Consider the following 13133-nt stretch of genomic DNA (forward strand, 5'->3'; position numbering starts at 1 on the left):
ACCCCGCGTAAACCAACCTAGCCGTATCACACTTGTTTGCGCCTTGGATGAGGGGAAAGGTTTACAAGGACAAACTTCTGACTCCTGCGTGAAGTCCCGCGCAGCTTATATAGTAGGCCACCTGTCTCGGTGCTGCATGCCCAGGAACCTAATATCTCATAGAGGTGGAGTTTCCCTTCCCTCCTGATCGCGTAAGCAGATTCGTGCTCATCAAATCTCAATTGATGTTTGCGTCGATGGCTACGTATCTGTTGATGTCCGTGTTGTCTACAAAAAGGTACATCCTGGCAAGTGCCTATTTAGGATAGATCTGGCTTATATTTCGGTAGCGTAAACCTTGGGAGGAATAAATACTTCGAGAAACATGCCTTTCCTTCTTCCTACCTAAGATTATCCTGCAGCCCATGATGCAGCGACTTCGGACTCCACTATCTACTGGCTGGTCGCAGAGACTGCGCCAGAGCTACGGAGTTGGCACAGTGGAAACTGGAAGCTAGAGGCCCTAGTCTTGTAGGTTGCAGGCTAGGGAGGAAAGCCAGAAGAAGCTCTCCCGGTGACCTAAACCATAGAGATGGATCGGCGGATTTGTCATGGAACAGTTGGAAGTAACTGATCACTACGGATTCTACGGAGTCTAAATTCCGGAGAGCAAAGAAGTGTAGGAGAGGTACGGAGTACGAATAACGCCCGGACTTTCTTTGCTGAGCCATATGACGATGATGGGATATCTTACGAGAGCTCGGGGTTAACTGGCGCAACTCCGTAACCTGGAGATATCAGACTACTGCCCTTGATCTCAGATCTGCAAAGACACACCGGTAGCTATTCACCCTATTTGAACTGTGAAGATAAGAGAAAAAAGTATAAGCTGACCCTCGGCATGTATTCGACGATTGCGTGCTCATCAACAGAACCGAGTCCCTTCTCCTCAACGATTGCTGATAAACCAGCAAATGTCAGGTCTATTGCCGATTTCCTTGCTAGTGGGGCAGCGGACTCGCTTTATTTCCAAATATGTGCTCTCGGTCTGCTGGACCGTTCGGAGTATACACTGATTTGCCGGGAGGACCCTAAGAGTAGTATCAACAAGTATCAACAAATTACTGTCTATATACACTACTATAGTCCTACAGCACGAACGTAGTTATCGCGACAATGAGAATAGTCATAAAAACAGACTGCGTCCTCTCGGATAGACTTCTAATGAGTCCCCGCGGAAATGGAAATGGTATCATAAAGGATACCTGACTGGCTGAGCTTATCACCAAACGAAACCCTTGCGTCACTACCTCATTAGAGAGGGGAAAGCAAAATAAGCATCGTTTGTCAGCGCTTGACGCTCTAGACAATTGCTCACGTCCACCGGAGAAGCAGGGGAAAAGCAGAGTCAGAGGTATATCCGATGTCCAATGAATTGGGAAGCCGTCGAACCGTCTTCGGACCACTGTAGCCCGACGGCAAAATAATGTCGAATGAATAGTGGAAGCAGTGGGGTTGTCCTGGCTCAAAAGTCTCCTGTCTTGGCGGGAAGATTGTTATCATCCTTATCAGCTTATCTCGGACGCTGGAGAATACAATCTTCCAGGGACAACCCCAAAACGGCTTAGGGCTTTTTTCCAATTCTCCATCACGGGACTTCGCTTAACCCTGGGGTGGTACAGCTCGCTAAGATCCCGTTTTGGGTTAGGGCGAGCGGCCCCGAACGCACCTTGCAAATTGATCATTGTGCGGTCGGCTGCTCGTCTCAGACTATCGAAGCGACGACAATCACGACAACCCGGACGACTTTTTGCGGGTCATCTTTGCCTTCCTTCGACTTGTTTGCGTTGCCCGCTGTTGCTCAGATAAACCGTCATAATGCCTTCGGAACACGGTCACAGACGTGAGTGATCCCTCTCCGTTTAGCTGGATATCGATGTGTGCGCACAGGTTGGAGAATGGGTTTCGGGGATGGATGCGGTGCGATTATGGATTTTATAAAGGATCTTGCTAACGGGCTATTTTCTACTTGCACAGTCTACGTCAAGTAAGTTATCACGATTTTCTCATCGATTATCCGTCGGGTCGCGATCATTCGGAATGCGATATACGAATGTCAAATGTCAAATGTCGCACTGTGGGATCGGGCTAGGGGGCCAAGTCGAAACGAAATTATATGGACAGATGGGTTAATACGAATTCTCTCTATACAGGGGTCGCCACCTGAGCTACCAGCGCTCCAAGCGCGCGGTCAACCCCAACACCAGGTAGCTATCCACTGAAGATGGACGTCAAGGGATATGGGAGGCTGACACCTCGTATAGTCTGATCAAGATCGACGGTGTTGACAGCACTGAGGCCGCAAAGTGAGTATACACCGGTTGAAAGAATCACGAAACAAGGAAGAGAACATGCAGCTAAGACGGTTGTTTTACAGCTTCTACCTCGGCAAGAAGGTTGCTTTCGTTTACCGGGCGAAGCGTGAGGTTCGGGGTTCCAACATCCGGGTCATCTGGGGCAAGGTTACCCGGCCACACGGTACGTGAATTCAATACGATGGATCGGTGATATCGGCATTGCGGCCCTGTTGGACGATGGCTACTAGAGGAGCGAACAACTGACAATATCAACTTGACAGGCAACTCCGGCGTTGTCCGTGCTCAGTTCCGCCACAACCTCCCCCCCAAGTCCTTCGGTGCTACCGTCCGCGTCATGCTCTACCCCTCCAACATCTAAATGACCCGTGTTTATTACCTGTTAGTTGGGCAATCCGGAAACTTCGCACAGACAGTCGGGCAAGGAGTCGACGGTATGAGCCGATGTTGAGATGATGGAGTTGGCGGGTTGATAATGTTCGTGGGAGAGGCAGGGCCGACCAGCCCTACGAATTAAAATCAAAAGAACTTTTGTTGTTTTCTTCAGACTCTACCAGCGTGGTGACATTGTCGGCCTCCAGCCTTCTAGAAGGGCTTGTCGTGTTTTCTACATTGGCGAGCATGACGTGCCTTGTCTGACAACATGGCTTCTTTCCCAGTGTATCTGACACTATAAACAACCAAATCCATACATTTCAACAAACAGCACGTTGCATTAGGATCGGGCGTATGGTAGCAGAACTACGGGATGATCCAATGATAGTTGGGTCAGGGGTTTCTATTCAGTTCGCTGTTCTGCCATTCAGGCCAGGCAGCTCGACTTGGATGACCTCCTATTGTCTCCCAACGCCCAACGCAATATGGCCAGTGCACGTGCAAAATGGTCTTCTGGAATCCTGTGACACGACTCATCTGCCAGGCTCATTTCAGTAGCCCCATCGTACAGTTATACCTGGGCTTCCCATAAATTGCGGCTGCTTTATGCCCAATAATTCCGGCTAATCGTTCACCAGAAGTGATTCCCTGGCAGTAACCATATAGAACAGCAGATCACCCACGTCGTAGCTGGACCAGGCAGTCTATGGCAGGTGTATTAGGAATGAGTAGTTATAGACTTCTCTGCACCTGTAAAATCATACACGTATAGGAACCTGATGCCATATTCCGATTGTAACGTTGACGGTCACAGCTCCGTTGATATGCCGCAAGACTCGATATACCAACCAGGTGTTAACTCTTTCTCCGTTCAGTATGAGAGATATACCATCACATGATGTTCGCTTATTACAGTAGCTATCGAGGTAAAGCCCGGGCAGATAGGGCTCTGCTCGACGGGATACAAAACATGCAGGTCCGAGAACTATGTACGAAATTAACAGCATTGCGTGCATTCACGTCAAAGAGTATTCAGGAGATAGCCACAGCTGACTGGTCTGTAGAACCATCGCGCTGGCTTGGTAATGGAGCGAGTAATATGATGCTTCTGCTGTCACAGTATATGTTTTTGCGATCTGTTGGTCTGCAATTTTTACGACAGGCATCCGGTTCCGTGATGGAACTGGAGTGCTCGAGTCCATTTCGACCCACGGCTCGTCATGCAGATTGTTGAAGTCGGATTAAGAATGACTGGCTTGTCTGTGTGAGGGTTCAAGTGTCGATCAACTGAAAAGCACTTGTATTTTCATATACTAGATAGAATTGATTCTACTTACTAACTAGTGCAGACAGAGGAACTGATGTACATATATCTAAGCAACCTGCTCTTGCCCACTGGAAACTATCCATCAGCTTTTTCTATCTTGCGTCCTTTCAGCGTGAACATCCGTAGAGTGTTATTCTTCCTGGATACAAATATGCCATCGGCCAAGCGACTGTGACATCAGAACACGGAGCAAAGATATCAAGGTTAGCGGAGTCGTGAACCCCTTGCCTCAATTCCTCAGCAGATCTGAGACGACCGCGAGCCAAAATCATCTTAATGCTCGTTCGTTAGGACTCTCTGTGGAGTGATAATTAAAGTAATGCGCCATCCCGCACCACAGAGACCCACCAGATCATGCTGAAGATCCTCACCAACTCGTGTGTCGTGACGACTCGCAAGCCTCAGATCCCCATTCAAAGCAGTGATCAAAGCTTCGGTGCATATTAGGAATCTCGTTAGAGCAAGGGACCAGAGTGACTTTTCTTTTGACTCAACAAATCTCGACTCCAAAAGTTCAGGTATATTTACCAGTAATGTCTAGGCTATGATATTGTCCAATGCTCACTACACGTGATAACATATTGGTAAAGACTGTGTATTAGTTCTTTGTAGTTCGTGCAGTGTCGCATAGGGCAACGTAACCCCGCGGTGATATGACCCCGAACTAAATTATTGGGTTGTATCCTTTCAAGTGTCCTAGCTGTTGGCACGGGAGAGGAACCAATAGGAGGGACACGGATACAGATGGATTCAAAAGGTTCAGGATTATTATTGTTTGTCTTTGAACAGGGGGTGGTTGGGCTTTTCAGCAGCTACATGATTAGATTCTTACCTAGGTACACTTCTAAGGTCCAAATAATAATAATAATGCAACAATCGGCTGCTGTATCCGCACTCTGAGAACAAAGCACGACGAGTCCTGTCTAAACCTAATCAGTCTTAGAGTTAACCTAAAAATAAGAATAACCTGTTCATCATGATTAAGTAATCATGATGTAGTTGGTGTTTCCAAATGCTTCACTATAACAATCAGTAAGAATATTCTTGTCTTTCAAACAAACTATTGATTAAAATAATTGTTTTGTATTTAAAAATGGTCCTATGTTCTTATTTTTCAAACAACTGCATTCTGTCAAGCACACCACTCCATGACTCTCTCTTCCGATCACATCCAAGGAACTGTTGACTCAAGAACAGGATGGACCCAGTTCCTGGACTTATCCCGGCCAACGAGATGACCCGCTGACAGTGGCTGGGGTCCCCCGGTAGCCGATTGGTTTCTTGCCTGGCGGCCACCAGCCAGTGGGACGCTCAGAGCCCGTTTTGTCTTGGACATTGGAGTGGTCGTATTAATTCCTTTGGATTCTGATTGAGTTAATTGACTTTTGGGCCTAGCGGTATTTTACCTTTCTGAATTTTCCTGCATTTTATTGCCGGCTGCCTAGATCGTGGTCTTGCAATTCTATGAAGATGGAAGGAGATGCTTTGTCGCACTTGGGCACAGGGACAGATTCAGGGCTCAAGGAATTGCTGTTATAATTGCTAAGATATGGGCTTCCTTTGTCCACTGGAAGAGTACATAGGGCAATCTACAAGAAAGGTAGTCGATACCAATATCCTACTAACCTAGGTACCAGAATAGATAGACCTAACCAGAGCCTTCTACGTACTCGGCAGTCAGGTGGTTTCAATAATAATATAACGCCATCATCCGACTCGTGGGAGTCAGTTCAGACAAGCAGCACAGCATGGCACAGTAGCACTTGCTTTGGGCTTTTTTTTTTTTTTTTTGGTTAAGGTTCCCCTCTCTTCAAAATAATATTGCGTGGCGTCTGTCGTCGACGCACTTTGAACTCTGTGTTCCTCAATTACTACCTACCACTATAACTGTCGACTATCTGCCTTCCTTTTCTTTGGTCTCTAGCTAGTTGAATATTATTATTCTGGCACTTCTTCTCGCTGACCTTCGTTTGGAGAGCATCCTAATTCTTGTGACACTTTGCCGTCCGTCCAACTAACGTCTAACGACTTCCATCACCATTACTGTCGATCTTTGCGGCACAGATCCAATTATCTACGGAAAACGCTTGAACTATCTATTTTCTGCCGATCCAGCTGTCTTTCAGCTGCCAGTTGCTCTCGGGTTTATTTCCTGCCTGCTCGCTCGATACATCGCAACTCCGCACGGTCTTGTTTGCGCAAACTTACAAAGTACTCCGTGCACTCTCTCGCTTCCATTCTGCAGTGACGACATTCAGAAGTGCTTTCTTTTACTTTTTTCCGACCTGCTGCCTGCTTAAGACAATACCAACAACCGTAAGAAAAAGATACCTGTCAGTTCAAATCAATCAAGCAGCGACTTCACTGCAGCCTTGTATAGTACCAGCGTCGTCACAGCATAGACACTGCATTTTTCAGAAGCGTTTCAAAGCTCAAGCTGCCGCTTCCACTCGTTCATCACCATCCACCGTTCGCTGCGTTCAAGACTCTTATCTACCTTAGTTACGGAGCGTTTGTTAGAACCAATCCAAAGCAACACAGCGCAGTTGTGTTCATTCATACAATTCTTGGCAGTGTCCACCTGTTGCGCTCCACTACGGCCGCCAACCTGCCATAGTTCAGGCAGATCACGACGGAGCTACTCCTATCGTCAGTGGAGCTCTCTGTTGACAAACTTGTTTATCGGCCGCTAACTGACTTAGTTGAAGCAAAAAAAAAACGGGCTTTGACATAAAATAAAGATGGCCCCCTCCCAGACGGTCGCGTCGCCGAGACCCAGTCGTGGTTTCAGTTTCGGTGGCAGGTCCGATAAATCTCGCCGGTCGAGCAACGCTGCCAGCAATAAAATCTCTCTGAGGGAGTCTTCTGAGGAAAAGCACAGGCGCAGTTTACATACCAAAGCCGATCCAACGCTTGCTATGAGCGAAGCGCAACCAGGTATGTTGGTCCCATATCTAACTCTCCTTCAGTCGCTCAATATTCTGCGATATCGTCCACGATTTGGACTCCATACCTATGCTTCATTCCTCCCATTTTTCTTTCTGTTAGCTCTGCATGCGCATAGTAACTGACCTTTGATCAATCAGTGGCTGTTGCCCTCGAACAGTCGACGCTGGGCTCTTTAAGAGCTATGCAGCACAAAGACAGATTTGGGCAGATCATCAGTACGTAGTGAGAACTTGTACAATCTGCTGCGACTTTCCACTGACAGTTTTTGTGATCAAAGCTGAACCCGATCTCTCCAATCCCACTCGTCCTCGATTCGAACGTCCATTAGAGACCATCCGAGCTTTTGAAGCTGCTTTTGAAGGGACGTACAGTAGTAGACCCGTTTCCTGGGCGAGAACAGGTTAGTTTGAATCTTTATCTGTCATACGCATTCAGATTGTTAACAAGCGTATCTACAGAGTCACCTAACGGTGGAGAGCACAACAAACGTGGCAGCTACTATGGAGGTAAATACGCGCATTAAAACCTCTCACCTCAGAAGACAATATGTCATCGGTTTAGACTGTCACTTTGTGATACAGTATGCTAATAACAGTGGTTTCATGCAGAGTCCAGCCGTGGAAACGGGTACTATCCAAACAGAGGATACAGTGATCAGAGTGGACACTTCAATCAACGGGGAACCTACTCGCGACCAGAGAGTTATGTCGATACTTACAATGGCCAGCCTCAAGATAATGGCTACTACCCGTACAACCAAGGAGGCGGCGGCCGTCGACCACGACCCAACCCGCGGATGTATACCGATCAGACAGGACACAGCAATGGCTCGAATGGATTCGCACAGCATTCATACCAGAAATCCGTCGATAATATCACTGCAGCCTCTGGGTCGGGTGGAAGCCACACTGATGCCTGGGGCAATTCGACCGACCCCAGTTCCGTGAACAGTTCGATCGACCAATTGTCCCAGCAGCTACAATTTGGACAGCAAGGGTTCAATTCCCAGCCCAATCTCAATGGCTATGCACCGGGACCTCCAAAACCTCCCGTACATAGCTTCAACCAAGCACCAGCCTTCGATCCTAACGCTGGGGGCCCTGTCGGCGGCACCCCAGCCGCCGGGTCAGCGCCCAACCGTCGTCAACTGCGGAAATCGGTGAACATGTCCGATACAGGGGACAAGCGAAAGAGCTGGTTCAAGCGCAAGTTTAGCAAGGATTAAGGGATACATAGGTGGTTATCTGGGTCTCATTCGCTATTCGTCTAACGTATGTAATGATTGTTCTTAGTGGGCGTTTTCTCGAGTTCAGACATGGGAAAACAGGGAAATTGCGTTCTTTGCTTTTTTGTTAATGTTAATTCTCCTAATTGTTTTCATCGGGCTGTCTTACAGTTTGATACGTTTATGCTTGACGATGTCACGATACATGGATGCCCGAGCGAATCATCAATTGATTAATGTGCCGTTCTCGTGTTTGCCTGATATTTCGAGTACATATTCCGCGCCCTGTTCTGATTACGCCAAAGGGATCAACAGGCGGTGTATGTTGATATCACACCTGAGTTTTGCATGTTCAAAAGGCTTATGCAGGATGACGACAGACCAATGAGACTGCACCTGTTTGATCAAGAGATGTTTACAACTTTACATGACGAGATCTAGACTCGGTTGTGCATATCACTTTATTCTACAGGCTGACCAGGCAATCCATCCTCGGTAGACACCACAGAGACAAACAAATGATGGACGTACTAACTATCAAAAGCAAACAGGGAATCATAAAATTATCCTAAAAATAGTACTGCAGTACCAGCAATCTACCTTTCCCCGGCTAACGTACCAACTAAGCCCTCCCAAAAAGCTTATGCTTGAGCTTATCCGCCAACCCCTCAGGATGATGCTGATGATGCTGGCGCTTCTTCTCCTCCTTCTCCTTACGGGTTTCCTCGTCCAGGTGGACGTTCCCCTGGCCGCCGCGCTGGATATATCAGGCATAGTTAGTTCCAGCACATAACAACGCTCCAACCCGCTTGCACTGAAAGAAAAAATGAGACGGGATGGGAGTAAAGCCATGAACATGAACAATGACATACACCAACATGATAGGTCTCATCCGTCGACTTGCGGATCGCCAGCTCGGGGATGATTTCCGCATCGTGGGGCACCCGCGACGTGGGCCGCACATTGGGGGAGCCGATGTTGCCGGCTCCGCCGCGCTGTCATTGCATCCTCTCAGCATCTGTTCACTTGTCCTGCAACTTGCTTGATTGGCGTGGGACAGGGCGGTACTTACACCGGCTGAGTAGGCGCCGTCGCCTTGGTCGCCATAGGGGCCTTCACGGACAATGCCGGCATCGACGTATCTGGGGTTAGGTTAGAGGGTGGGTTGGGTTGGGTGGTTCCGGGTGCGGGGGTCGAGCGTACTGTGTGGAGTCTGCGCCGATGTTGCCCTGGCCTGGTTTGCGATGGGTGTTAGAGGGGGTTGGTGAACGTTATGTGGACTATGTATGTATGGTATGCGTACCTCCGCGGCCGTGTGAGACGATTGGTTCGTTTTCGCCCATGGTGACGGGTTGTTTTGTTGTTTAGAGGGTGTCTGCTAGGTATGCACTCTGCAGAAGCGAGGGGATACTGGGATGAAGAGTCAGAAGTGTGGGTCAGTTGGTGCTACGGATACTATGACTTACCTGATATTGAACAATATGCTGAGGGGAGGGGCCGTAAGCAAATGCGGGATGTGAGGGAGGGATATATAAAGATAAGGACTGGAGATGGGGCAACTTCGCTAATAAGTTAGACTACAAAACAGGAAAAATTGCACCATTCATTCAACCCCTGAAAGGACCGTAAGTATTGTTAGGAAACCAAGGTCATCGTTATAATGATGAACCAGTCGTCAAGCACGCATCGAGCCTCGTGGTCTCGGAGACTGGAGAGAGTCCCTGTGACGTCGCGGCGCAGTGGGCTGATAAGATACTGTCGACAGTGTTTACTGATTGGTCCGAGCTGTGACTAAAGTGGTTACTGATAAGAGATGTCTTGGCGATAACGATACCTATCAGGCAGATCATTTGAGTGAGCAATGGGAATTATCATAAGTCGAAGAGTCGATGAACAAACTTTATTCAATATTTGAGTTATGACTACATTTAACATACTGCATGAAAAAGACCGTCCTCCAGATCTCACTGTAACTGATAAAGCACAAAGATATTATCACAATACCCTACCCTTAATTTTTCTAGAAGCCGGCGGTCTTTGTTTCCTTCTTCTCGGCGGGAGGTCCACCGCCGGTGGTTGGAAGACCCATGAAGATCTTGAACGAGTCGTAGCTGAAAAAACAAAAAATCAGTATGTCTGCCATTGTTTATCGTACTTGAAGGGTGAAACTCACATCATCCATTGCAATCCAGTCTGTACAAAGAGTTGTTAGCTCATCACCGCAAACACATGCGAAGAGAAGACTCACCAGAGTTCCGATCATAACGATTCTGACGGGGAGACCGTTCCAAAGACCCGTGAAGCCAATATCCTTGTAGATACGGCCCATTGCAGCACCAAATGCCTCGCCAGGCAGTCGGGTAGCATTCAGCTTACTCACCATAACATCAGCGGGATGAGACACAACGGCGCAAAGGATACCGGCCAAGTAACCACCAGTAAAGGCGACTGCAGTCTGCGCGCCCTTGCCGTACTCTTCCTTCTTTCGGGGCAGCCTCTTGTAGATGGCTTCGACAATGGTTTCGAAAGACGCGAATTTCATCATGGTGTATGGGATTTGCCGACCCCAGAGTGGATACAAACCTTTGTAGAGCCTATGTTGCGATCAGTGGTGAGAGATTTAGGGAGTAGATTCTGAAGCGACATGAACTTACCCAGCCACTCCTTCCTTGCCGACAACTTGAGAAATTCCAGAGAAAGTCCCCTTGAACTCAGGAGGAATAGTTGTCTGCGTGCGCACCTTGACAGCTTCGAATGGGCATAGGGCGACATCAGCGATGAATTCCGCCGAAGCACTGGCGGCCAGATACACGGAGGTCTTCCATTTATGGGCACGCTCCGGTCCCACGAGATCAGAATAGAACTTCTTGAAAAATTCGTAACCGCCATATTTGAATGCTCCTTGAGCCTTTGCCCCCTGTCAGTCAGTTCTGCTCAAAACCGCGCCATAAACCGTCAGCTTACGCTGTATCCGAAAAAAGTCGGACTCCAACCAGTGAACACGCCTCTCATGCCTTCTGCACTGCGAATCACGCGGAACGCCTCCATGTTGCTCTTGTACAGCTGCGAATCAACTTGTCGGCGGCATTTGACCAAATCCAATGGCGTCACTGCTGTGTGGGTGAGACCCTGTTAATCGGTTAAATATAGATCAAAATAGACGAGATTAACTCCTGAGACCTACACAAGCCAGCAGACCTCCGACGGTGCAAGCTGCATAGTATTTGGGGGTCCATGGCTCAATCTTGCCTGTTTTGGCTTGAGCCTTTTGACTGACGACATCGAATTCTCGAGCCGCCTCTTTAGTGAAAGCATCGGCTTTCTTCTTGGACTCATCAATTACACTCCACGCCGGGAAAGGCTCCCGTCTGATCGAAGCCGCAGATCCCGCTTGCTTGGGCTCTTGGGGACGGTTCAGAGGGTTCTGAGCGTTGAAGGCGTCGAGGATCACACTGTCAGAGGGGAACATGGTTGTCAATTTGGTATTGATTCGCAGTTATCTAGAACACTATTGATTGACGACGTCTGGTCAATTGATCTGATGAGCCGGTACGAACGATCCTCGATACCAGGTGGTTGGCTCCACTCGTAGGGCTGGTGAGCGGAATAGCCGGTTGGAGGATGGTAAGTAGATGAGTACGAATGCAGATCTTATCTCAAACTTTGCACTGCAAAGAAACGCCACGGGCACAGATAATCCCAAGCGAAATTATTGAAGATTACATCGAGACGAGGAAGTGGGAAGAGGACGAAGAGGTCTGACAAGGGCCGGAAGGACGATGACGTCGGATTTGTACTTTGGCATTCTGATTAGCTAAACACCCGTTCTCCGCTCACTGCTGTCACAATGGCGCTCATTTTTCCCCTCCGCGCCGATCCCGATCCGTCCAAGTTAGTGGGCCGCAGTCGATAAAATTAACCTTGACTCAGGCTCGATTGCTTATACAGTCAATAGCGCGTCGAATAATTCTTTACACGCTTCTTGTGACTTAGCATTGCAGCAAGAGTGCTATTGATTGATGGTCCGAAGTCGACTCACTGCTGAACGCCATTCTGCCCCTCATCCTAATCCACCCCTCCTGAATCTGTGACACTATCTTCCGAGAATGGCCTCTTATATGACCGCCAGCGAGGCATTCGCTCGCGAGAAACTCGCCCCAAATGTGGAGGTATCCACAAGTCAGACTGCCTGGGCTGACAAGTATAGAGGGGTTCGTCTTCCCTCCATGGCAATCAGAATGCCACAAGAAGCACCCCGATGTGACTAACTCTGTTGTAGGCTACTGTCGAAGATCTGGACCCTCCTCCTGCACTCTCCGTCTCTCCCAGCGATTCCATTGCCTCCGCCATGCTCGCAGCATATGAGCGCGATTATACCCACCTGACAGTCATCTCATCGAACCGGTCTTTACTCGGATACCTCAGCATACCGCGACTCAAGGAGTTGCTCAAACAAGGCACCGTCAAGGAAACGGACACTGTTTCAACTGCCATGCAGCGCTTCAACCGCAAGCGTGGCACATATCATGTCATCACAATGGAGACGCCATTAGAGGAGCTGGAGCAGTTCTTCGAGAGTGAAACGGGACCCAACGGGGAAAGGAGAGAAAAGCAGCAGTTTGCCGTGGTCACTGATGCCTCCCGGAAGTTTGTACTTGGGGTCGCAACTAAGGCTGATTTGGAGGAATTCGTCAAAAGAAGACCGGCATAGATACCAACAGTTATTTAATTTGCGTTTCTTTGAACACTACTTCTTGACTTTACCACATACCACGAGTTGTTCGTGCATCTGCAGGCGTCAGTGGCCATTTGCTTTGAGTCTTGGACATCTTGTGAGGACGTCAAAGTGCATGCGACACACATAGTGGGTGGCGATCGTCGCATGCTTGACCATGAGACATAA

General features: G+C 48.4%; 5 protein-coding genes across 5 annotated transcripts; 3 read left to right on the top strand and 2 right to left on the bottom strand.

Annotated features, from left to right (window-relative positions):
- Positions 1-1857: 1857 nt before the first annotated feature.
- ALT_1908 (60S ribosomal protein eL33) lies at positions 1858-2715 on the top strand (the record flags this gene model as incomplete). Its single annotated transcript, XM_089599231.1, has 6 exons — positions 1858-1882; positions 1930-2026; positions 2193-2246; positions 2304-2345; positions 2417-2517; positions 2618-2715. The coding sequence occupies 6 exons, from the start codon at positions 1858-1860 to the stop codon at positions 2713-2715; spliced, it is 417 nt and encodes a 138-aa protein (XP_089456377.1).
- Positions 2716-6797: 4082 nt separating this feature from the next.
- ALT_1909 (DUF2406 domain-containing protein) lies at positions 6798-8230 on the top strand (the record flags this gene model as incomplete). The annotated part of the gene is made up of 5 exons (XM_089599232.1): positions 6798-6993; positions 7143-7220; positions 7268-7405; positions 7464-7511; positions 7614-8230. The coding sequence occupies 5 exons, from the start codon at positions 6798-6800 to the stop codon at positions 8228-8230; spliced, it is 1077 nt and encodes a 358-aa protein (XP_089456378.1).
- A 622-nt stretch (positions 8231-8852) lies between these two features.
- On the bottom strand, positions 8853-9573 carry ALT_1910 (DUF3602 domain-containing protein; the record flags this gene model as incomplete). The annotated part of the gene is made up of 5 exons (XM_033559731.1): positions 8853-8987; positions 9103-9225; positions 9303-9372; positions 9434-9464; positions 9534-9573. 5 exons carry the CDS (start codon positions 9571-9573, stop codon positions 8853-8855), a joined length of 399 nt encoding a protein of 132 aa, XP_033415622.1.
- Positions 9574-10250: 677 nt separating this feature from the next.
- On the bottom strand, positions 10251-11699 carry ALT_1911 (putative mitochondrial phosphate carrier protein; the record flags this gene model as incomplete). Its single annotated transcript, XM_033559730.1, has 6 exons — positions 10251-10341; positions 10404-10423; positions 10479-10824; positions 10885-11138; positions 11195-11359; positions 11415-11699. 6 exons carry the CDS (start codon positions 11697-11699, stop codon positions 10251-10253), a joined length of 1161 nt encoding a protein of 386 aa, XP_033415621.1.
- Positions 11700-12336: 637 nt separating this feature from the next.
- Positions 12337-12941, top strand: ALT_1912 (putative cystathionine beta-synthase (beta-thionase); the record flags this gene model as incomplete). Its single annotated transcript, XM_033559729.1, has 2 exons — positions 12337-12441; positions 12510-12941. The coding sequence occupies 2 exons, from the start codon at positions 12337-12339 to the stop codon at positions 12939-12941; spliced, it is 537 nt and encodes a 178-aa protein (XP_033415620.1).
- Between the last annotated feature and the right edge of the window lie 192 nt (positions 12942-13133).

Source organism: Aspergillus lentulus (assembly GCF_001445615.1).
Source record: "Aspergillus lentulus DNA, contig: Alt04, strain: IFM 54703, whole genome shotgun sequence".
NCBI lineage: Eukaryota > Fungi > Ascomycota > Eurotiomycetes > Eurotiales > Aspergillaceae > Aspergillus > Aspergillus lentulus.